Below are 27,023 nucleotides of genomic sequence, written 5' to 3' on the forward strand. Positions count from 1 at the left end.
ATTCCTATCATACCTTGCCTATGCCTAGAGTTCCTTTGGTGGGCAGAGGCCTGCTACCAAAACAAGGGACTACCTTTCACACTACCCCCTGCCACCTAAACCCTAACAGCAGACGCATCAGATTATACATGGGGGGGCTCACCTGGCAGGGGAAGTGCATTCAGAGCAAATGGAACCCACGTCAAATGCACATGCATATCAATCAAAAAGAAATGTTAGCTGTATAGAATGCTCTGACAGCTTTCAAGGACCACATTCTTCCAGGACAACTAATGGTAAAGACAGACAACACCACTGTTATGTGGTACATAAACAAGCAGGGGGGTACACATTATTATCCCCCTCTGCAGACTAGCCATGCCATTGTGGAACACAGCCCTGAGCTACCGAGTGCACCTACAAGCTCAATTCCTGCCAGAAAAATTAAACACACTGGCAGACGGACTAAGCAGAAAACTCGGACCCACACGAGTGGAAACTGGAACCAAGGATTTTCAACATGTTGACAAGGAAATGGGGGAGCCCAGATATAGACCTGTTTGCCTCTCCCCAGAACTACCAATTGGACAAATTTTGCACAAGGATTCCCCACAAACAAGCCTGGAAAGTGGATGCTCTGTCCTTCAGCTGGAAAAACCTATCAGTCTATGCCTTCCCCCCTCTGCCCCTGCTCTCCAAAGTACTACTAAAAATCAAACAGGACAAACCAAGGATGATTTTGATTGCTCCAGACTGGCCAGCCCCAACACTGGTACCCGCTCCTGCGCAGTGTGTCACGGTTATCTTCATAGCACCTGCCTCAGACTCCTTCCCTGCTGACTCAGCAGGAGAACCAGATTCTGCACCCTCAGCTTCTAACACTGAACCTTGCAGCCTGGCTAATTACTTAATCTCTCCTTTACCATACCTCAGCAAACTTGTGATAGATATCATTTTAGAGGCAAGGAGGCCTAGAACTAGAAAGTCTTATGCTGAAAAATGGAAAAGATTCTGTGCCTGGAACCAATCTCAAGGGATGAGCACAGCAGCGCCCAATTTACGTCAGATTTTACAACACGTAACTGAGATGCTTCACAAGGGGCTGTCTTTTTCCTCCATTAAAATCCACGCCTCAGCCATTTCAGCCCATTTTAACACAGAACCTCCCCTCTTCTGTCATCCACTGCTTAAGCAGTTCCTCAGAGGGGCCAAAAATTTGAGACCATCCAGGAGAGCTCCAACCCCAGCCTGGGACCTTAACTTTGTCTTGGAGAAACTCACTCTACCTACTTTCGAGCCAGCTGCTACTGCAGACTTAAAATTTCTTTCCTGGAAAACAGCTTTCCTTTTAGCAATCACTTCAGCTAGAAGGGTATCTGAATTACAGGCCCTTATGGCAGTAGACCTTTTCATCATCTTTCATGCGGACAGGGTGTCCCTCAGAACCAATCCATCCTTCATGCCCAAGGTGGTGTCCAGTGTTGCTCTTAATCAGTCCATTCATTTGCCTACCTTCTTTCCCAATCCACAAAATAAAGGGAAATGGATACTGCATTTCTTAGATGTGCACAGGCAACTTAGATTCTACTTGGACAGGACTAAACCTCAAATGAAATCTGAATAACTGCTGGTGGCATTTGCTGCAGGGGCAGAGTGGTAGGCTATTTCAAAGCAAACCATTTCTAAATGGATAAGCCATTGCATTCATTTCTGCTATAAGCACCATGGAAAACCTATCCCCCAGGGGATCAGACCTCACTCCACCAGGGCTGCATCTACCTGTACAGCCTTTCTCAGAGGCATCCCTACCAGGGACATCCTAGAAGCTGCTACCTGGAGTTCTGTACATACTTTCACCAAGCATTATCATTTGACAGTTTTCTCTAAATCCAGAGCTGGCTTTGCCACTGCAGTCTTGCAGGGCCTTATAGCTAACCCTAATGCTATCTGAATTCCTCCTCCCAACCATAGCTTTGGGAATCTACCCAAATGTAATGACTGCAACAGTGAAACACGAAGAACATAGTACAGTTGTGTACACTTATCATAAATGTAGATGTTCGAGTGTATTCACTGTTGCAATCCTGGTTACCCTCCCACCAGCCCCCTAACTTCTTTTGACTATACCTCTACTTTCCTTTACTATGCTTAAAAGCCTTTTTGGTGTATTTCCTTTTTGTTGGAGATATATCTGTGTACTTTTATATTTAATTGCTTCCCATTAGGGGGCACCTGACATCTGGGGCAAGAAAAACTGATGTAATGGCATCGGCTGCATGTTTTATACCCTTGACGACCTGATGTCATGGAAGAAGGGACAACAACCGACGCAGGACCCAAGAATTTGTTAATCAGGCCGACTGAGGGCTACCTGCAAGCAGATAACGCAAATGTAATGACTGCAACAGTGAATACACTCGAACATCTACATTTATGGTAAGTGTACACAACTGTACTTTTTGCTACGCTTTGTTTTTTTGTTTTTGTCTTGCCTTCTTAACATGCTTCCCCTTCAGTTTGTACTTGTTTAATCTAAAGCAAACCATTGTTCTGGTTTGAATTATTATTAAGGTGATGCGTCTTTGTACGTCTTCTCTTCCCATTCAGCCAATCTAATGTTCTGTACTTCTGTATTAGTAAAGAAGCATTTACAGTGAAACAACTTTATAGAGACCACTAACAAGTAATAATTCCATGTGGTATTCAGGACAATAATGGTGCAATGAGCTGGAAAGTACATGGGGTAGCAAAGTGCCTGAAAGGGGATCGTTTTGTCATTCTACTCCATGCACAGTCATTCCTTTGTTTATCTTAGGTTATGACTCACTCGTTTCCTTTTTATCTTAGGTTCTGACAGCAAAGGATGTTCCTGGTTCTAATACTTTCATGCCTCTCCCAAATGAAATTGAGGAAGTTTTCTGCAGTGGAAATGTGCTGTACAATGGACAAACAATTGCTCTCTGTGTTGCAGGTAAAGCAAATCTACAAACAGTAATTACAACTATGAAATATTCAGTTGTCTGCAACCATTCTGGACACTGATTGTCTAGGCCCCTTCTTTATCTGACGAATAAATCAAGAAGAACTGGTACGGTTTGAATATTTCAGCCTTTTGTTAATTATATACTACTTACTCTATTGAATATAGCCATATGTGTTTCTTATGGTAGAGATGCCTAAAATCCTGCTGTTTGACATCTTGTATCCGACATGTGAGACAATGAATAATGAATGTCTTAAACAGTAACTAGAGCAAGGAAACTAGATATTAACTTCAATCATGTAACCAGTTTTTCAGAACGTTTACGAATTTATAAAGCAAAGCCTTAATGTAGCTGAGAAAACACCATTGAAAAGAAATGACTTTCAGTGTTTATCTGAGTGTGGATATCACAAAGGACAAATTCAGTACGTATGTATATGTTTAGTCTATTATGTTGAACAGACAGCAAGCAAGGCAATGAACAAACTAAACAATCAGATTTCTAAAGTATTTTTCTTATCGTAACACGTGGTGGCAGGCAGCATGCATGTACATGGTCATTCACATTCAGTTTGAAAATTCCATGTGCTGTCTTTTTTTTTCTTTTTTGTTGTAATCAGGAGTTTATTGGTCAAAGAAACTGAAGAATAGCCTCATTTTATTTTGCTACAGTGAGTGACCTTGCATGGTCCTTCATGTGCTAACCATCATATTTAGTACTAGTGGTGAGATTTGAGCCCACGCTACAAGAACCAACAAAATATGTAATGAAAACAGATCAGTGCCATTAAAATGTGATGGACGGCTACCCACAGTGACACTAAATGTGAAGAAAAGGTCATATGGCACACCAGAGAGTTGGTCTCTCCAGTCATGTCACTGATACCCAGCAGATTAAAATAAAAGAAGGGACGTGCACAAAAGTCTTAACTCAGTGATCAATTCACTAAATGTAGCCTGTCTCCAAAAACATAATGAGAATATGCACTACTGCCCTGGGTGTGAGTGTTCAACATCTGTATCTATAATAGACTGCAAACAGGCAACCTTTAGAACTGAGTATTTGACCTACTACCCCAGCCCCAACTTTTCACCACTTTGCGAATCACATTATCTTCTAGTGCCCCTTATCCAGTCTGTCTTTCACACAAAGTATTTTCACATCCACACAGTTGTGCTGGAAGGCTAGCAGAATTCTCCAATTCCCGACAGCTTTCTTAATTTCATGGCAGTACTGCTACCACCCAGAAATGACAAGAGCCTGCCAATTACTTGCTGCTCTTAATGAATCCAAATAAGAAATCATGATTATTAATATTTTCAGTGGTAGTATGTCCAAGTGATTTAGCTAAGTAGAGACAGGAGCCACATTAATTTGTTAATCTACACTGGTAAAGTATTGTTTTCTGCTCAGGTAGTAAATAACAGTGAAACATATAAGCACTTAAAAGTGAATAAATTTCACTTAAACACTAAGGCAGAAGTGCAGTTATGAATTAAATATACACAGGGAAAAGAAAAATGCACGTGGAAAAATAAAATATTTAGTTAGACACACAGGAATATTTAAAGGAAACCTATTTAAGCTAGCTACATGCATTTAACTATCTTTAGCTTAAAGAGTACTGAATGCTTTACTGATGTTCATCGTGTTTCACTGTTGCAGTCATGACTGTAGGGTTCTCCCCTGCCGGCAGGCAGCCCTCGGTCGGCCAGAATCCCAAAGTCTGGGTCTGGCGTCGGCTGTTCAACTCTGCTCCCTGACATCAGAGCGCCAGGAGTATAAAGCTGACAGCTGATGCCATCTTCTCCATTCTTTCTTGCCGTGCGGTGATAGCAGTTCGCAAGTGCCGGTCGGTTGACTCCTGACGAATATTTCTACGTACTTCGGTCCTAAGACTTTCTTCTCCACTCAAAGCTAAGTACCCCGTTGGGGAAACTTTTTTCTTGCTCCACTCCGATGTCAGAAAAAGTTAATAATTGTATTTCATGTGGGAAGCAAATACCTCATAAGGATTTTCATTCTTACTGTATTCCTTGCTTGGGCCCTGACCACGACGTAGCTAGTTGTCGGTTTTGTGCTAGATTCAATCAACGTACAATTAAGCGAAGGTACGATTTTGCCTTTCATTACTTCGGTAGACGCTTTAACTACAAAATGTCGTCTGATACGCTTCCATCTACTGGAGTTCACAAGCGTCGAAGGGATAAAGACAGGCCTCCGAGGTCCAAATCTGATGATAGCGCACATGTGGAGCCAGCTTCCGGTTTGGCCGTCGTCAGTGAGGCGCTTTTTCAGCCCCTGTCGTCGGCCATTTCAGAACCGACGGCCAAAACGGACTCTCATGAGGACCCAACCAGGCCTTTAAATATCTCTGTTGCAGGACCTTCGGACAACGCTCCTTCGGATGGGTCCGGAGCCGCTGTGCAGGTACCGGCTTCCGAAGGGGTTTTCAGGCCTACTCAGCTTCAAGTAAAGGCAAAGGCAAAGACTCCTTCTAAATCAAAGACTTCAACACAGGCCTCTTCTGAACTGGCTCCCAAGTCACAGAAACAGTTACTCAAGATGGCGGAGGATTTACTTACAATGATTAGGGGTTCTCATCCCCCTCCAGACAAAAGGCCAAGGCAGGATGTTTATTATGATTCCTCTGATCAGGCTTCTGTTTCCTCAGTTGTTTCTTCTGATCAGGAATATTCTTTTCCTTCTTATGAGGATTCTGATGCGGAAGAATCCATTCCTTCAGCTTCTCCTCCTGAGGATTTTTCTTTTGGGGAAACTCTGCATGAAATGAGGGAACAGTTTCACTGGGAGGGACAGGAATATTCAGAATCCAAGAAAAGACTGAGGGATTTTCTTCTTCTACCCCAACATAGACCCCTGGCTATTCCTCCTGTTTTGGATATTGTGGATGATGCCTTTTCGGAGGCTAATTTAACTCCTGATTCTTTTCCTCCTGCTCCTGTTAAGCCTGATAGGTACTACAGGGTTCCTGATTCCCATCAGTTTTTATACAAGAATCCTACTGCTGACCCTGAAACCATCTCTCAGGGTCCTAAGGGTGTTAATGCCGCTACTGCGAAAAATCCTATTCCTACTGAAAAGGATTCTCGAGCCTTGGAAAGATGGGGCAAAAAGGTGTACACTTCTGCTACTTTGTCCATTAGGGCTTTAAACTGTCAGTTTCATATGCTTAAATATCAGCAATTTCTCTTGTCTGTCTTAAAACAGAAATTTACTTCCATTTCTGCCTGTGCAGAGGATAAGGAATTACATGACTTATTGCATGCCACTGAACAAGTTGGGAAGCATGTTTTACACTGTGGATTTGATGCCTTGGAGGCTTCTTGTAGGGCTGCGGCCTCTGGCACAGTCATTAGAAGACATGCATGGCTAAAGGAACAAAATTTACCTGAACAAGTAAAGGCTAAATTATTGGATGCTCCTGTTCAGCATAATGTTTTGTTTGGATCTAAAGCTGAAGAGATGATTAAAAAGATGGAGGATAAGGTGAAATCCATGCAAACAGTTAAAGATTTCTTACAAGTACAGCCTCCTAGATTTAGCAGGAATTGGCCATCAAAAAACTGGTCCTTTCCCTCTTCAGACAGGCCTCAAAGGGGAAGATATAGATGCTCCAGAGGGAGGCCTCAAACACAAGCTGCTTATAGACCAAGGCAATGGACTGCTTCTACCCCTAGGGGAGGAGAGGACAGGCCACAGTCTCAAAGGAAACAAACTCAATGACTCCCTCTGTTGGGCTGCAGGAACGTCTTGCCTGGAAGCCCCTCTCGGAGGAAAACTCTCTTTTTTACCAAAATTGGACTCAAATAACCCAGGACAAATGGGTTTTGGATGTGATTTTAAGAGGTTACAAATTCCATTTTCGTACTTTGCCAAGGCCAAGCGGATGGCCAGACCTTCCAAAACATCAATGGACGGAGGCCTTAAACCAGGTGGAGGCTCTTTTGGCTATGAATGCCATAGAACTGGTACCTCTTTCAGAGATGGGAAAAGGGTTTTACTCAAGGCTCTTTCTAGTCCCAAGAAAGCAAAGTTCATGGAGGCCCATTCTGGATCTGTCGGTCTTGAACACCTTTCTAGAGATTCCAAAATTCAAGATGCTTACTCTACAGCAGTTACTTCCAATGCTGTCCAAAGATGCATGGATGGTGACTTTGGATTTAAAGGAGGCATATTTACACATTACCATCAGGCAGGATAGCAGAAAATACCTCAGGTTCAAGGCCGGATCAAGGCACTTTCAATTCTCTGCGCTGCCCTTTGGATTGTCTACTGCACCCAGGGTCTTCACCAAATGCCTGGCTCCAGTAGTAGCTTACTGCAGACTCAAGGGAATTCAAATTTACCCTTATCTAGATGATTGTCTAATTCAGGCAGACAGCAAGGATGTCTTACTCCAGCATCTAGACTTTGTACAAAACCTCCTCAAATTTCTGGGATTTTCTGTAAACATAAAAAAGTCAAATTTGACACCATCACAACAGATAACTTTTCTGGGTGCTCTTCTAAACACTACAACCCAGATGGCATTTCTGACATCCGAAAAACAATTATAGCTGGCATCAACTTTCAAAGCCTTGGCAACTCTAACCCATCTATCTGCAAGGAAATTCCTGCAGGCTTTGGGTTACATGGCCTCCTGCATCCTTCTCGTACCATATGCAAGACTACACATGAGAAAAATACAGTGGTACCTAAAAAGTGTATGGTCTCAGCATTACCACAGTTTGGACATACTGATTCCTGTTCTTCCTTGCCTTCAAAAGGAATTTCTTTGGTGGTCCAGGGCATGTGCTCTAAACAAAGGGAAGCCCTTCCGTCTATCTCCTGCCTCTCAAATTCTAACCACGGACGCCTCGGATTATGCTTGGGGAGCCCATTTTCAGGGCAATTGTCTGCAGGGCCTTTGGACAAAGGATCAGAAGCACCTGCATATCAACTTAAAGGAAATGTTAGCCGTTCAGAAAGCTTTATTGGCCTTCAGGAATCTCATACAACCAGGACAACTACTAATACAGACAGACAACACCACAGTTATGTGGTACATAAGCAAGGGGGATCTCATTCCTACCCACTTTGCAGACTAGCCATGGATTTATGGAACACAGCTCTAGCTTGCAATCTGGATCTTCAAGCTCAGTTTCTACCAGGGAAACAAAACTTACTAGCAGACAGTTTGAGCAGAAACCTTTCGGATCCACACGAGTGGATGCTGGACACCAAAATATTCAGGATGATAACAGCAGTATGGGGATGTCCTCACATAGATCTCTTTGCATCCCATCTAAATCATCAGCTGCAGAATTTTTACACCAGGATATTCCACAAAGAGGCTTGGAAAGTGGATGCCCTGTCATTCAGTTGGAGGAACCTCTCGGGATATGCCTTTCCGCCTCTACCTCTTCTTCCTCGAGTTTTATTGAAGATAAAACAGGACAAACCCAAGATGATAATCTTGTTGGCTCTGAATTGGCCTTGGCAGTTTTGGTATCCAACTCTAATAAACCTATGCCTGGAGCCCCCTTGGATTTTACCTCAGTCTCCGAACCTTCTGTCCCAACATCAGGGTCAGGTTCTACACTCTCATGTCAGAACTCTCAGCCTGGCGGCCTGGTTAATCCAGGACCTTTGATTTCTTCTTTCCTACCCAAGCAGGTTATGGATGTCATTTTAGAAGCCAGACGTCCCAGCACTAGGAAATCTTATGCAGGAAAATGGAAAAGATTTTGTTCCTGGATGCAGGCTCAGGAATCTGATCCTCTTCTTCCTAACATTACTTTAATTCTACTTTACTTGACGGATCTCTTACATAAGGGTCTCTCTTTCTCTTTCATTAAGATCCATGCTTCTGCTATTTCTGCTCATTATAATTCAGACCCTCCCATCTTTTCCCACCAGCTCATGAGACAGTTCCTCAGAGGAGCTAAGAACTTAAGACCTCCTAGATCTCCTCCTATTCCTGCTTGGGATATCAATTATGTTTTGGAAAAACTAACCTTGCCTCCTTTTGAGCCTGCCACTTCTGCTGACATCAAGTTTTTATCTTGGAAGACAGCTATCCTATTGGCACTAACCTCTGCCAGGAGAGTTTCAGAGTTACAAGCTCTTATGGCGGTGGACCCTTGTATTATTTTTCATCAAGACAGAGTATCTTTGAGGACTAATCCGACTTTCATGCCTAAGGTGGTTTCCAAAGTGGCTTTAAATCAAACTATCCACTTGCCAACCTTTTTCCCCACTCCACAAAATAAAGGGGAAAGGATCTTACATTCCTTGGATGTACATCGACAGCTACGTTTTTACCTGAACAGAACCAAGGAAATCAGAAAATCAGAACAATTGTTTGTTTCTTATGCTTCAAGTTCCCAAGGTAAAGCCGTTTCTAAACAAACCATTTCTAAATGGATTGCTCATGGAATCAGATTTTGTTATTCACACCATGGAAAGCAAATCCCAGGGAGCGTACGGGCTCATTCCACCAGAGCTGCTGCCACTTCTGCAGCCTTCCTCAGGGGAGTTCCTACCAAGGACATTTTGGAAGCTGCAACTTGGAGTTCAGTGCATACTTTCTCTAAGCACTACAATTTGCCTCTCTACTCTAAGTCTAGGGCAGGCTTTGCCTCTGCAGTCTTGCAGGGCCTTTTAGCCGCCCCTCCTTCTTTATGACCACCTCCCTTTCTTTCAGCTTTGGGATTCTACCCTAGAGTCATGACTGCAACAGTGAAACACGATGAACATAGTACAGTTGTGTACACCTACCATAAATGTAGATGTTCGAGTGCCTTCACTGTTGCAGTCTGGGTTTCCCTCCCTCCTGTCCCCTCTTATTTTTACTTTTGTGTGGTTCCTTTTTTCATCATTCTTCTGAGGTGTATTTGCTAAGGTTTTGGGACCATTTTCATTTTGGGACTCCTAACATCTGGGGCAAGAAAAACTGGAGAAGATGGCGTCGGCTGTCAGCTGTATACTCCTGGCGCTCTGACGTCAGGGAGCAGAGTTGAACAGCCGACGCCGGACCCAGACTTTGGGATTCTGGCCGACCGAGGGCTGCCTGCCGGCAGGGGAGAACCCTACAGTCATGACTGCAACAGTGAAGACACTCGAACATCTACATTTATGGTAGGTGTACACAAATGTACTTCTTCAGTTCATAGAAGATAACGGGTAGAAATTGCAGATAACGTACATAGAAGTGGTAATCTCAATGTATTCCAGGCAAAGGCAAAACAGAACAAAGACCAGGCCCACATATTTATATACATTTTAAGTAACAATTTTGTTCATAGAAACTATTGCATCATTTCCTGTAGAAGAAATTTTTACTTCAGCTTTTCTTAGTTGTTTTTCTTTCCTGCTACAAAAGTAACTAAACCAGTTCTGCAGGGCAAGGGTTTTATTACACCAGCTCAGAGACGGCAGAGATCACTAGTACAGAGGATGTCGACATATATCTCTTAACTGTGTTTGCATGTTCATGTTTGATTTCTTTCCACAGTTCTAAATAAGCTGCTACTTTGAAGTGATCTATGATTACCTTTTATGACATGCTAGTACAGGAAATTATATCTTCAGAGCGATTCATGCATTTCCCTTCATTTCATCCACTTTCACATTTACAAGAGAAAAGATCATAAAGTTGCACACATTTTGCAGGATAAATGAATTACTAGTAGGAAATAAGATAAAGAAGAAAAAATGCATACCATTTTTTGATGTTTTCATTAGCCTTGGAACCACAGTACCAAATAAACCAAAATACAATTTTGCAATAAATAAAATGGGAAGCAGCAGACTCAGATGTACAATTTCAAAAATTTCATAATAAAAAATAACTAGATAAATAACTAGTCAGTGCTTTTAATATTATTAAAATCAACACTTCGTCTAATCAGTTTGCTGGGAATGTTTAAACATTTAAATAGATAAAAATATCATTCAGTCTTTCTTGGCAGTTATTTATCACATAAAAAAACAAGTATATTGCTGCTTTGTAGGCAAATCTTTCGGCGTGTAAAAATGAGCTAAAATGCTACTATGTGACACACAAAAATTAATAAATGTAGTTTATTTGTGCTTGTTTAACGGAGTAGAGCTCTGATCATATATGACCAATTGCAGGTTCAACTTGGGTTGCACAGTACAATAAAAGAACAAAATTATTATTAAATACGAAATGAATACATATGATATTGTTATATCTGTGTGTGTGTGTGTGTGTGTGTGTGTGTGTATATATATATATATATATATATATATATATATATGTGTGTATACACACACACACACACACACACACACACACACACACACACACACACACACACACGTGTGTGTGTTTATATGTAGATATAATGATATCATACATGGTCTGCACACAGGTTATAACATTGACATTATTTACAGTAGTGAATTACATAAGAGACAATAGTATTATTACAGTGACAGTGCTCACTGCATTAAACAGAGAGCGGTTGAAGAGTATGTGGTAAACTAATACAGTAATACTGTTTGCATATATACAGTGTTTGAATAACCTTAGCGCAGAGTGAAGTCATATAGATAATACAAAGGGTAGTACAAGGCTATAGTTAGCATTGTTTATATAATATGACCTACAGTTACACTTGCAAGAGCATCGCTTAAAAAATTATTCTTGGCTTGTGGTTTGAACTTTGTGTAGCTGGATAAGTCCTTCAGGTTAGAGGGGAAAGAATACCATAGTTTGGTGCAAGATCAGAGCAGCAGAGCTTAGTTTTTGGGGTTTGGAGTACCGAGTCTGAGCTGCAATGGTTTCTGTGGTTATAGCAAGGAGTATTTATTTTGAGTCTAATGGCAAATGCGGATGGATTGTTTTAACTAAGTAGTTTGAAGAGCTGTAAGCACATAAGGAGGTTCGTTGTTTACATTGAGCATCCATTTTGCCTTAGATATTTTGAGGCAGTGATTTTTTATTTCTTTATTTTTTTATGTGGAGGCTGTGAAGTGACATATTTTATTGGAGATGGCTTTCAGTGTTGTGATGTCTTAATGGAGGCTGTGGCAAGTAATAAACCATATTTCAGCCGTGTGAATAAGATGCCTTTGCCTATGGTTCTGGCTGGAGGTGAGAGAAATTGTGAACATTTTTTGACTCAAAATTGAAGGTAGTTGACTTTAGCTCTGATTTTGACAGTGTGTGTATAAAATGTAAGGCTATGATTTATCTAAATACCAAGGTATCTAAAGGGCATTGTGGTTTCTGGGGTGAAGTAGTCTCAGTCCCTGATGAAGAGAGTGTTGGGGCATTTTGATAGCCTTTTGTTTGTTTCAAAGTTTGTGGTTTTAGTATTTTTAGCAGTGTCTCTGTTGTTCAGGTCAAGGAGATCCACTGATACTGACTTTGCATGTCTTTATGCTTAAGGCTAAATTCATAGAGAACTGTATTATTAGCATACAGTACAAGTTCTCTGTGGGGTAAATCAAACAGAAGCTTCTTTACAAATATTGAGAAAATTACCCCTAATTTGTGAGATGGATTCAGGAGTGTGGGGAAAGCTAACTTTTTACTGTGAAGAAATCTTTTGAGATAAAGCCCTGGAAGCATTTTATTGTTTGTGGGTTAACTGCAGTGGCAGTCATGTGAAATAATGTGGTGTGAGCCACTATGTCAAAGACCCTGGGTAAATCCTCAAGAGGACACGTGTTAAGTTGCTTTATTCCATGTTAGCAAGGTTGTCATCTGAGTGCAGTTATACTACACCTCTCTGACAAAAATCCCTGCTTGCTTAGAGGAGAGCAGATGCTGTTTTTGTAGGTAAGTGTTGACGAAGTGAGACCCTCATTTGGCACAGTGGTAGGTAAAAATGCACTGACAACGTTTCACAAAAACATCCGAGACTAAGATATGCAAAAGCATGTCCAAACAGGAAGTTTTATTGAAAGTATAACACATTTTCAGGAGTTGCTCATTTAACTGTCATGTGATGCATTACCAAAACACAACACAACTTTACCAAAATAATGAAACCATACAGATATTAAAAATAAAGCAAAATTCAACACAATCCACATCGTTTTGCAGGTATAGTCAAAATGTCAACAGCAGCATATCAAATTATACTGTTAATAGCTTGGTAGATATCAACTGCAACACAGAAAAACATGAACTAACTATGGCTGTGGCACAGACAGAAAAATCATGACCCAATGGAGAAACAGCTAAAATATACATCCTGACCCTTCAGTATTTTCTTGTTGGATAATGAACTCTGTACCCCCCCCCCCCCCCAAAATTTGTATGTACCAACTCCAATATCACCATACCTCCTTGGAAAGGGAATATTCCAAGAAATGGCATTTCAGACTTGGTATATGTAAGTCTGATCTTTTGACTGTTCAGTCACCGCATTTCAGGGCTCACTGTTGCTGGTCCCATCATTTCAAATGGTTACTAGTCAATCTACTTTAAAATAATTTCTTCATTGTGAAATGTATCCTTAAGCACTTCCGTGTCCGAGAAGTGTGAATTCAGTCTACTTTTAGTGCATTTAGCTCTGAAACCAGGTTGGTGCATCTCAGTTTCATTATAAGCAAGTACATATGACAAAGCTAATTGATTCATTAAGAGATTTCTTAAGCAGTTCAGCATTTGTTGTTGCAGGAGAAAACAAGAATAGCGTCTTGCATTAATTACAAGAATCTTGTTGTTTATGTGCTTGAGTAGGAAGGTAAGGAGATTTGAATCTTTTACTGGAAAACTGAATTATTTTGGGAGGTTTCCTTGAATGCTTGTAGACCTCCAGGATTAAATTAAGCTAATCATTTTAAAAAAAGTTTTAAAAAGTAGACTTCTGAAAATATTAGTTTTTAGAGGGCACACATTGTTTTACTAATTATTAACTGTGCAGTATAGAGTATAGTAGTATGCAGATCTTCAAAATCAACAAAGCTGAATGCCTAACTAAAAATGAAAAGCACTTGTGCTTATATGCGATGAGGTCTGGCAAGAATGGAAGATGAGTTCTACTCCAAAACCTAGAGCTCACTATACATCCTTACATAAGATAACTAAACATGCAATATGCAGACACATGCCTAGATGTCTTGCAACAAAACAATCCTTATGTTTTCACTTCCCAAAATAAGTCTGGCAGGAGCTTAGCAATCTTTATAGGTAGGTTAAACTCTAAGAGCACATAAACATTAAGTACTATATGTTAGAATGTGAACTGAACCTAACACCTTTTGACTTTCTCAAAGCATTCTCCAAACTTATATCTCCCCCTTCCTCCCTCAGATTAATCACCAACCTGAACTCTTCCCCCAGAGCACTTACTTTTAAAGATGATATCACTTTTAGAACAATTTTGTTTAGATTCCCCAGTAAGCTCAAGTAATATCTACCCATGGTTTGTATGCCTGAGCTATAATCCACTACTGGGTGTGGGCATTTACATCCCCGTGCTTGCACAATACATCAGTGCAATGTAAGGAAGGCTCATAGCAATGGGCAGAAAGAATTTTTTTTGTAATTTAAAAGTATGGGTGGCTAGAAGGTTTGTGGAACAGGTTGTGACCAGAAGCCAGTTTGACTGTTTGCTGGGTGAAACTGTGATGCTTGAAATGAATCTAAATATGGAATTAATTGTTGTTTGTATTTTAGAAGTGTAAGTGTTCTCTGCAAAGTTTAAAGCATATTTTTCTCTAATACACATATGTCACCTTTGTCTGACATCAAACACCAGGTTGGCATAATAGTTAAGGTGTTTACCTTGTTTACAAGGTTTGATTCTCACATGGGGTAATTGGCTAGGCTAAAAATGGCCCACAGGGGCAGTTAGCCTAGTACTAATTTGTGAACCTATGAACATGTTCACAGTCTAGAAGTCAGCATTATGTAGACCAGTTGCAAATGAACCCTGACCCACCTTTTCCAGCCAAACCAGTCTCAATCCTACCTATTGTAGCTAAAACTCTTGGAAAAACCCATATGTAATTTTACACTCAGTAGCATAACTAGTGAGGCGAATGAGGCAATCACCTCAGGTGCTGTCTTGTCCAGTGCACTGTTTCCTAGAATAACAGGATTTGTATTAGTGTGCATTTTCTGAAGTAAATGAAGTCTGAAACACCCAAATTTATGTCATTATTTAATGAGTTGTGTCCTCACTGATTTGCCCAAAAACCACAAATTTTATGAGGTGGAAATTTGGACATTCTGCAGAAATATGGACAGTTGAGAGATATGATCAGGGGCCAGGGTTAAGCAGTCAGTGCATTTGCTTAATGCTGTGAAAGTCAATTTTTTTGCCTTGGGGGACTAAGGAAAAAAAAATCAATCAAAAATTGGGCCTCAGTGCATTCTGTATTTTTAAAAGCCTTCTTGATGTCTTCAGTGTAGTACCTTGAAATAATCACAATTATTGTAAACTTGCAGAATAACAAATTGTACTTCCGAGTGTATTACACTGTATGTCTGAGCCACAGATTGGTGTAGGGCTTTGGAAACCTGTCTTCATCCTTTGGTTTTAAGCACCTGAAGAGTGTCAAAAAATAGGACTGATATATGCAGTGCAGTAGGATTATTGCAGGGTTTTATTAAATGTGTGTGTTATTATTGAAATGAAGCTTATTTTAGCTCAGACACTTCCCTTATTGATGACTAGCATATGAATTGGATACATACCTGTCATGGTTTGTTGTGGCAGTAACAAAAGAGTTTTGTGTGTCTGTGTAAGTTCATTGCTTAGTACTAGGCTGTCTGCCCTTGTGGGCCATTTTAAGCCTACCCATGCCAAAGGTAGACATCAAACTCTTTACCTTATGCATATGAGATAAACCCGGTATGACTCATACTGTCAAAAGAAATTTAATCCAAAGGACTATTTATTTTTCAATATTTTTTTTCTTTGGTTGCTGACTTGCGTACACTTTGTGCTTATCTTTACTTGTTATGTTTAGGAGTCATTTTATAACTGAAATAAGGCACTCAGAGATGCAGACTGTATTGCCCAGTAGAGCACACTCCTGTTGCTAAACAGTAAACACAGTGTGGTATCTTATTATGCCACTGGGACATGTTGTCAGCAGACAGTAAACCACACATTGTTAGGTAGATGATCTGGTGTCACTGAAGTAGCATTGACTGTTAAAACATTGTGTTACATGGAGCTTGTCAGTATGATATAAACTTCAGGTACAAATTGTGTGGCAATGCACAACTAAACTTTTCTGTTCTGTGTACCCCTACATAAAGTAGTTTTAAGGAGAAGAGCAATTTTCGAGATTCGCTTTTCTTCAGGTTTTCAGTTTTTTTTGGCTTTTTGGCACTCAGCATTTTGAGTGCAGGCATATCAGTAGGATGCCAGATTGACCTTAAAAATCAATTGAAGAGGGAAAAAAACACAAAACAAATTCCTCTGATGTTGTTGTTGTAACCATTACAGACAAAAAGTAGCACCCACAAACAAGAACAGACTTCTGAAGCAGGTAATGAAAAAAAAAGATTGGCAGTTGTTTAAAAACCTAGTCAGAGTTCATCATCCAACAGCATCGCTCTGCTTGCAAGCTTAGTCAGAAAATATACAGAAATGGCTTCAAACTGGTCCAGAGAACAACAATGAGACCAGACAAAGGAAGGCCTTTGTACATCCCACTGGTTATTACACAAAGTGATGTTTTCACCAAGGAGGAAAATCTTAATAGCAAGAACACCAGTTTCATCTGAATTACACAGCGGGGAATTGCAATGCCTAGTATTAGGAGACATCACCAAAATTAAACAGTGACAACAAGGTTCTAATTGGTAACTGTATTTTTTTATGTGTTTTATGTACTACTGAGATGTCAGTGTTAGAGAGGGGATTCATTTTTAGCCCCAAAGGAGAGACATGTAGTAGAGGTTGTAAAATCACTGAGTCTTACAATTAAAAAGGGAATCTGACTCAAATTCATTGCATTCAGAAAAAAAATATTTTTAAAGCAAGTTTAATAAATTTAATGTCATACCTCCAGTATTTATGGAACTAGAAACTGCTTATGAAGCAGAGGTTAGTCCTTTTTACCAGCACAGATTGCTAGTAATTACTTTAATTTGACTAAAGAACCGAAGTAAGCATTTTTAAGTTACAAAGTAATGATTTCTGAGCAGCACTTAAGTAATTGTGGACACTGGATGCAACATTTCTAAAATGAATAGCATGCTAGCTAAATAAGCATTTTATAAATCTTTTATTAAAGCTGTTTTTAGGTTTTACTATAATACTTATTATAATTTCAAAGAGCGTTTGAATCAGTTATGGACTGAAGTTGGCACTGCTGATTAGATGAAAGTAGGATTTTCCTTTTTGGATGTAGTTTTGCACTAGCAAAGCTGCATAAAAAACACAAACCTCGCTATTTGACCTGTTATAAAACATTATGGAGACTGTCTTGTCATATGTTCTTGGCTGTTGATTTTATCAATAAGATTAAAAGTGTTAGTAGTGGCAGTGATGTATTGACTACCATGGATGTGACATCATTCCATACTGTCATTTCACATGACATTGCAACTGAATGCATTATGGATAGGCTAGCTGCTTATGATAATATTAATCTTTCAGCTCTGCATGTTATTTGTGACATTTTAGATATGGTTCTAACCTATATTTTTTTTATTTTTCAAGACAAAATCTTTCAGCAATTTAGTAGCTTAACAATGGGCACTGCTGTCTGCTAGCCTTCTTGTAGCCTACTGGGGAGATGAATATTTCCTGAATTATTTAAACAATATCACTGAATTTATTAACCTAATAGTGAACAGTTCTTCAAACAAAATTACATTTTTTTGAAGTGCAGGTTTATAAAAACAATGAAATAAGCAACTTAAATACGAGATGGTAATAACCCTACCTCCACTGGTAGGCACGCCCCATTCACGTATGCCTCCACACAGAAGACACTCTAGCCGAGAATCGAACGGGACAACGTCTTGCTATGAGGCGACAACACTACCGCAGCACCACCACCGCAGTTACACACACACACACACACACACACAAATATTTTTTTTTTCACACACATCCACACATTGTGTCTAGATGTATGTGGTGAATGTGAAAAATAATGTCCTAGATTCAAATTTCAGGGAGAAGTGTTGAAGTGCAACAGCAATGTCACACTAAAAGTTGCCTATTTATTATAAAAACATACCTCACTATCATGCTGGTAATTAAGTAATAAAACACTGCAGCCTTGTGATATGTTAATGTTCGTAGAGACTTATTTATTTTTTGGACAGTACAGTGGTGGCGTTGTCACCTCACAGAAAGAGGTTCTCCGGTTTGTATCTTGGCTGGGATGCCTTCTTTGCGGAGTCTGCATGTCCTCCCTGCATTCATGTGGGTTTCCTCTGAGTGCTCCGGTTTTCTCCCACATTACAAAGACATGCGTCTGGAGCCTTTCTCCCTGGGCCTCCACTGAAAATTGGCTTTGCTCGAAGTCGGACTTTCCTGGTTAACAAATGTTAAATAAATAAATAAATTATGCGGTAATGGTTGCCCAATACTTTGAAATAACTGCTGATTCTTAAGAGTTCAGAGCTCTGTTTACCCACATTGAAATGACATAATTTATATACAAGCATGACAGCAGTCTGATATGCTGAATATTGATTAGATTTCCAATAAAAATATATGTATATATCAAAACATTCCTGGGGAGGTATTTTAGGACTTTTGTTCTGAAGCCTAATGAGAATCGGGCTGATCGGTGATGACAGCAGATTATTCAGCAAAGTAGTTCCATTATTTTTAGCTCTATATTTCAAGAGTTGACATGCTTAAAGTTACTTCTGATGTATGGTACTAACATTTGCTATGAGTAATAGAAAAAGGTAGCTAAGTATGTTTGAGTTAAAAACTAAATGAAGATGCATATGAAGAGTGGAGCCTGCCACCAATACGGATACAAGGTGAGTATATTTATTAAGGCGAGAACTGCAAAGCTGATCATTGTACAGTTGTGGAGCCCTGGTTGGACAAAGATTATACAACTGGATGGAAATTATTCACTTAAATTATATCGTACCTCTTTAAGTGAGAGCACTTAGTGTGCATGGTCATGGTAGAGATGCATTTTCTTACAGAAATGCACTGGACTGGCACAGACAAAAACAAGTGCACAAGAAAAAAACATGATTATTTCAGATTTTTTTATTTATTTATTTAGACAAATAATGAATTGGTCTGATTTCAGATTTCTTTGTTGTTTTTGACATATTAGCCCCTTTCTTGGCAGCATGTATTTCATTAAGTAATTTTGTAATACCATACTAAGTAAAGCATTCACATATCTGTATGCTTTTCATATTAGAAATCATTTGCTAAAGACAAGTTAAAAATATTTGACATCTGCACTGTAGCAGTATTGAAAGTGTAGTCCTGTTTCACTTTACTGGAGGAAGCAAACCATTTTGAGATGATGGTGACTGAGGGACAAATAATCTTCAACATCATCTTCTGCTAATATAAGGATGACCAACTACATATGCATTATTGGTCTGGTATATCACTTTACATAATATATATAAGATGTCAAAATAATCTTTTTTTTTTGTTTAGCTGATGTTACAACTAGTTATTCATAGCATGTGCTTTAAAGCTGCACAAGGAAAGCTAGTTTTAAGTAATAGCATTAGTAAATTTCATAATTAGGACCAGACCTATGTAAGGTCCCAGAGTCTTGGGACTATGAATTTTTTTTGCTACACATTTAGAACAGATGTTATAAAAGTGAATTAGGCATATTATGTTATATAAAATCTAAGAGGTTGCCAGGGTGCAGAAAAGGCTTACTAAGCAGAATGTTAAAGATGTCCCAAAACATCTGATGGATTACTTATTTAACTAGTGGATCTAATGTGATCCGTGTCATTATTCATGACAGATGGGTCATGGATCTGAGCCGGCAACTTCTGAGACAGATCCAGAGCTCAAGTTCCTCTCATCCCATAATCCCTTGCTACCTCCTAACCTTCAGATCTCATTTGCCACTGAAACGCTTCAGACGTGATCCAGACTTGGGCTGTCTCATAGCAGATAAGTGATAACTTATAAAAGGTAACAAAACCCCAAGAATGTAATCTATCTAGTTGAGATCCCCTCCCTTCTTTCCAATGTCTATCATTTCCTGACCTTTTTTCTATTAGGGTAGTTTAAAAAAAATCTTTCTCTATCCTTTTATTTTGTTTTTGGAGTTATGTATTCTATGCGTTGTGTATGTTGTATGTAGTTGTGTTGTCATGGCTGAGAAACACACTTTTTAAAGATGCTACTCGTGAGGAAAGAAGATGCCATGTTCCGATTCGCAATTGGAGTGTCTGTATTGCTTGAGGTCAGCACACCTGGAGGTGCAGCAGTAAGCATTTGTTGAAGGGCTTGGCTCAGTGTGGACCACTACCCTTGAACTCTCCCTCCAAGCCCTCTCAGGAATTGAAGAAAAGGACTCCTTTGTCTCTTTCCAAAAAGCCTAGGCTCTCGGATAGCAGATCCCTGGATCTGAGCTCAGTCTCTTTGGCTTTAGATCTGAGATCCACCGCTTGAGAGTCTCAAATCAGACTCTTGGATCCAAGGCCTTGGCAGAGCAGAAGCTGTCAGATTCCAGTAAGCGAAAGCCATCTCCGGATCCATCCCATTTGTCGGATCTGTCCATCACTTCATCTAAAACTTCGGATCCCACTAGACTTTCTGATTTGACAGTTCTGTCAGGTCCCATTATTATTGAGAGTTCTCCTTCTTGATCATCTAGAAAATTGGATTCCTCTCATTAGAGCAGATCCACTTCTCAGGACCATAGGGGAATGGGCTAAGGTTGGATCTCCAGCTAGATCTGGCCACTCGTCAGCCTTGTCCAGATCTCCAGAAGTCTCCTTCCCTCAGATATGAATAGAATGATGAGGAGTTCAACAAGGCCCAAATTGAGTTGGACTTGCTGCTGTCCCCAGCCCAGGGGACCCTCCCCATCTGCAGACTCCACTCTCCTCTTCCAGTCCATCCAGTTTGGAATATCAGGACCAGGGGATTTCTAGCAAGAGGCTGACAGTGTCGGGTATCCCTCTTTCTTGACACCTTCATGGTCCCTGGCTGGCTCTGCTCCACTGCACTCAGACCAGGCTGTGCCTCTTTCCCGAGAAGTCAGTGCAAGTTACCTGGGGGGGGGGGTGGGTTTGGGTTGTGATTTTTTTGACCATTGCTTTCCTTTGGGGGCTTTGATTCTGGACAGGTTGGGGACGATATTGTCAGGGGGCTTTGGTGCAGCATTGGCGTCCCTTCTACCTTCCCAGGTGGCTGTAGCTGCTGGGGAGGGGGGTGAGCATCGGCCAGCCTTTCAGCCTTCTGCACGGTAGAGAGGATCTTCTCTATATAGTATTTACTTCTCCTTCTTCTCTAGGTCATCCCCAGCCTCTCTTGGGTTTGGGTGCTGAGGCCTCATCATCCTTCCAGTGTCAGCCCATCCATAAGTATCTTCAGGCAGGCACTGCCCCACTTGGGGTACCCCTCCCTTCTGAGCCCTCCCCTGAGCCCACTGTGGCATGTAAGAGGGGCACTTGCACTCCTCCAGAGAGTCACTAACTGAGGACATGTATTTTGAGGAGGGAGACTGGTCTCCCAGACTTCTGCCTGAGGAAGTGTACTTCAGGGACATCCTTGAAGTTTCAAGCAAAGAGCCAGTTGGTCTTCCCCATCCCCATCTTTGGAGGAATCCATGTTCTTGAAGGCCTTCGGGACAGGCCAATCTTCTACTTGGTTCCCACCCACCCTGCTGACAAGCTTGTGGACCTTATCACCAGCAAGGCTTGTAAGGAGCCAGTCATGGTGGAACCTGTGCCCAAGAAAGCTGACAAATTCTTCACTCCTCCCAAGGATAGAACATTTTGGAGCAAAGGTGTCCCCATTGATGCCATCGTAGTGGCCACTGCTACTAAGAAGGAGCTAGCTGATCAAGGCTCCTTGGTCCATCCCCTGAACAGGGAGTCCTGGGCAGTCGACCGTTTCGGAAAGCATGTGTTTGCCTTAGCTGTCTTTGGAATGAGGGCAACTAATTACTTGGCCCATTTTACATGGCTTCAGAGGGATTTGGTTTCAGAGCTTACCACCTCCCTGTCAGAGTTGTTACCACTGGAGATTCTCATACTGGTCTCTCCAATGCTGTCTGCTCTAACCTCTTTGGCTAATGCTTCAATAAGGTTGGTCTCCAATACTGCAGAGGTCACCTCTTGAGTGGCAGGCACCTGAACTGCTATTTGATGGCATGCCTGGCTTCACCTTTGCAGGTTTGTGGAACACTTTGAAGTGTCTAATGCTCCCTTTGACAGCTCCAAGTGAGCAGGAAGGCAAGACTCTTTCTGTGGTAGGGATCAAGTTTTCTACTCCCCAATGGTCCTTTTCTAAGACCCAGAGAGGGAGCAAGGAACTTTGGTTCCGGAGGACTCAGTCTTCCTTTCAGAGTGCTCCCCAGGAATCCTTTTCCACAAGCCAGGGCAGGGGATTGAATGGCAGATTCCACCCTAGGGGCAGAGGGAGTCCACAGAACCAGGACTCCCAGTAACACTTCTTGGCGAAGCTCTTTTAGCATTCCTGAGACACTTCACAACTGTTCTGCTCTGGAGGCAGTTGGGGGGTTGGCTCTCCATTGAGCAACTAGCCTGGACAAGTCTCACCTCCGATCAGTGGGTGCTAAAAGTTATTTCTAGGGCTTACTCCTTTCCCTTTTCTCAGCCCCCTCCGGTTCAAAAATTTCTCTGGATTGTAAGAATTGATACTGTACTGTACTGTACCATAATTAGCTGGAATTAGACTGAGAACAAAAGTCTTTATCTGTTAATTGCCCAAACTCATGCTGAACAGTCGCCTGTCTTTCCTTTATGGACCAAGTCTTGTGCACTTTTTTGAATAAATCCTCCAAACACTGTAGTTCATTCAGTAAGGCTGTATTAGATGTTCACAATATCTGAATACTGTCTTTATTAACAGTACTGATAAGCAATTAGTGTTCAGAGTTACTGCACATCATATTCTGATTGTCCTGAACAACTTAAACTAACATAGTCTTTATATAACCTGTCTTCTGCACTCAGCCTTGAGTGTCTGTCATCCTCTGTGAAGTAACAGTTCGAACAAACTTACTAATCTTAACTGAACTGCTATCCTGAACACAACATATTATATTGCTTATATTTTATTGCTTCAGTCCAGTAATTTTCCTTATTTACTTCTCCTAACCTTGGTATCAGGCTTTGTCTCGTATGTGCAACATTCCATTAAGGAATATTCTGTAGCTAGCAAGATTGCATCTTTCCTTTGAGAAAAGAACATTCTGTCTGCATGCTTTATGCTCATCTTCCCTTTCTAGTAAACTGTCTGTCATGCTTGACTAGCAAGGTTGTTTTTCTTTCTGCTTAACTGTCTTTTATGCCTATATGAAACACAATTTATTTTACCCCTTAGCCTGTCTAATGTCTAATAACTACTTTAAAATGGAAGTCCATAATCTAACACCTGCCCCTGAGGTCCCTGATGAAAGTCTACAGGGACCTACTTCTGTAGTTACCTTACATTTATATTGCTAACTACGGTATACAGCTTTGTGCTACCTGACTTTAATCTGAAAATAAAAACAAAATATTTGGTAAACCTGCAATTTTAATTTTGACCACTAGGTTTCACTTGAGCATTTATGGTGTGTTTGAATTAAGTCTTTTAACTTTATGATTTAAGTATAACATAGGGAATTATTTTCTTTATCATGCGAATAAAGTTGCAGTTTAATTTTGACCAGTAGGTGTCACTTGAGCATTTATGGCCTGTTTAGATTGAAGTCTCTTAACTTTATGATTTAATTTTATATTACCTAGATACAAAGTCTTTAGAATCTTTAAGTTTTGATGTATGAGCAATATATTTAAAATCTATACATTATTCTGAAAATGAATGTTTTAATTTTGTGGCTTTTAAAGCTGATTAACCTGTCTACATGAATTTTTATTTAAGTTAGAGTAAGAACTGTTAACCATGTCTATTTTCTTTTATATCTCAATATGCTCTAATGGTAAAGTTACTTAGTTTATTACCTATTTTTTTTAGCTTATGAACTGGTGCGTTAGTGTACTATGATGTCTTTTTCTTATATCAAATAAAACCTTTTTATGTTGTTTATGGATTTACATATTTACACATTGTACTGTTTGTTTTTATTGCATAGCCTGTCAAACATGATGGCTATTTTCTGAAAACTAATTGAAATCTTCACTAAAAAGATAACTTTTTAAGTGATCTTAAAACATAATTACCATATTCTGTGTTAACTTGTGTCTATAAATTTTTATTTGAATTTGCTCTATAATGCTATTTACCTTTTTTAACTTTTATGAATTGTCTGTTAGTGTCCTTCATGTCTGACTAATGTACAATAATTATGTAACGTGCACTGTAATCTGTAAATGTGCACTGTAATCTGTAAACTAATTAACAAATTAAGCCTGCCCTGTTATGCCTTGAGTGCATTGAATAACTATTACTACCTATTCTTTAGATAACTTATCTTAATAGTTTACTAAACTTATGCTTTCTGTATTTCAGGTATGTACCTTTGCATTTTATGTAATGCACAATAATTATGTAAAGTGTACTATAATTTGTAAATTACTTAACAAATTAAGCCTGCCATGTTATACTTTGAGTATACTGAATAACTATTACTACCTATTATTTAAAAAATGTATTATAATAAGCCTGTAAAAAGTAATTATGTTACTTTACCCTTAACTAATGACTGATTAATGTAATAAGTGTGTTACAAATAAGTCTGTCACTTTATCCTTAACTAATGACTAAATAATGTAATTCTGTTACTTTAGCCTTAATTAATGACTGAATAATGTGAAGTATTTTGAGATTTGACTGAAATGTACTATACATAACTGAATATGAATGTCATATTCTGAAACTTGACTGAAATTTACATTAGTATATACTGAACATTTTAAAATAGCTGTGTATATTCTGGAAACTAACTAAACTAAAATAATATATTTTGCCAGTGTTAACTAAACACAGATAAAAGCATAACTGAAACTGACACGTTATATTCTAAAGACCAAACTGTTATTGTCTTAACGTAGACTGAAAGCTAATACTGCTTTACAATTGTTACCATGAACCTGAAAACATGAGAACATTGTCTGAACATAAATAAACTGAAAACTAGTACTATTATACAATTGTTTGAAAACATGAGAACATTGTCTGAACATAGATGAACTGAAACCTAGTACTATTGTCATATAATTGTCTGAAAACATGAGAACATTTTGACAGTGTTACCTGAACACAAATAAACTGAAATCTGTTATTGTTATATTCTGGAGACTAAACTATTAATATATTTTTGTCAGTATTGCCTGAACAGTGATAAAAACATAAATTCAAACTAGTGCTGTTATATTACTGTTTGAAAACATACATACTTGCTTTAACTCATACATTTTGAAACACATCGACAGTCAACTTGCACCACAGCTCTTGCCAAATTTTACTCTGCAGTGTCCCAGTTGCTGATGAGGTAAAGGAAGGTCTGCTTTAATGTGAAAGTGTCCTCTTTATAGTTAGGCCTTTTAAGCCTCTTCTTTTCATTTGTTGTGCAAGGCTGGGTAGCTAAAGTTCTTGATTGTATTTAGTATCAGGTCCATAAAATAGCATTTGGATCTTTAACAATTGTAAAATGATAGCATTGCTTGTTGTCCTGACCTTATTTACATTTTTTGGCATGAAATACGGCTTTAACAACTATAAACTAGCAGCATTGCTTACAATGCTGACTGTATTTACATTTTTCTGCATGAAATAAACATTTGCTGCTAATAAACTCTTGCACGTCTGTAAGCAAGCTGATAAATGAAACTAAATAGTAATGTAACACTGTACATTTCTGCACCTATATAAAATTAGTCTTAACTGTTGAACTTTTTACATTGTCTCGTGACCCTTAGATTTTAACATAATGTTCTGTGAGTGAAACTCCACCCACTTTTTTACCATAACCATTTCTTTAGCTGATGTCATTTAACTTTTCAGTAACACTAAATGCTGCAAGAATTTATCATTGCTGTCTAAAATTTTCTTGGATAAATAGTAAAACTGTAAATGCATTAAAATATATCTTTGCCATATAGTACTATCATTAATTTATCTTGCTAGGCTGACTGTAATCTGAGTTTATGTGTTTGGCAAACTGCCATTTCCATACGAAACATGTACAGTCTGAAACTGATTACATAATGTACTCTCTTATACATAGGATCTGAATTTTTAACTGTGTTGTCACTTTTGCAATGTAGCATTGACTTTAAATTTTACATTCTGTAAACTAGCAAACATTATTTTATCTGTCTATATTTCAATATTGTTTATGCATTGCAACACTTTAATACAATGCTCTTAACTAATGACTGCTAAACAAACAATGATGCAAAAAAAATCACTTGCCAAACTGTAACTACAAACCCTTTATTGTGCTAATTAATTTGACTGTTAGTTCTTATATATTTTACAAGACATAGAGGTATATGGTTACCCTTTTTTTTCTAAATGACCACACCCAATATGTCTTTCTGAGCACTTCAGCTGTGTCAGCTTAACTGGATTTTATTCCATCTTTAACCCATAAATCTGCATATTCTTGTCGTAACCAGTTCTTTAAAATCTGTGCATTTGCACAAATCCTGTCAGTGAAGTATAACTCTAATGAAATGTTTATACCTGGTACAGAGCTGATACATTTTGAACTGTTAGCACTTGTAATCTTTGACCTTTTAAATTCTGACAAAAGTGCATTTATGTCTTTTAAAGATCTATGTGTAACTGAAATTGATTTGTCTGTAAACAATGAAATATTATTTCTTTTAACCTTAAACAATGACAGATTAATGTTCTGATCTTTACAGATAGCTATGGAACACATTCTTTTACTTATCACTGAAGTCTGTTTTTAAGTTATACTGGAATATACTTTATTTAAATC

At 39.2% G+C, this 27,023-nt stretch overlaps 1 protein-coding gene across 1 annotated transcript in view; it reads left to right on the forward strand.

The window, feature by feature from the left end:
* LOC122795855 (xanthine dehydrogenase-like) overlaps positions 1–27,023 on the forward strand; it is a 5,725,158-nt gene that overhangs the window by 2,260,341 nt on the left and 3,437,794 nt on the right. The window contains exon 19 of the mRNA XM_044064255.1: positions 2,827–2,950. Coding sequence (XP_043920190.1) covers positions 2,827–2,950 — 124 coding nt within the window. The remainder of the gene's footprint in view (positions 1–2,826; positions 2,951–27,023) is intronic.

The sequence above is a fragment of the Protopterus annectens genome, chromosome 2.part2, assembly GCF_019279795.1.
Source record: "Protopterus annectens isolate FY-2018-M chromosome 2.part2, PAN1.0, whole genome shotgun sequence".
In the NCBI taxonomy this organism is placed as follows: Eukaryota; Metazoa; Chordata; order Ceratodontiformes; family Protopteridae; genus Protopterus; species Protopterus annectens.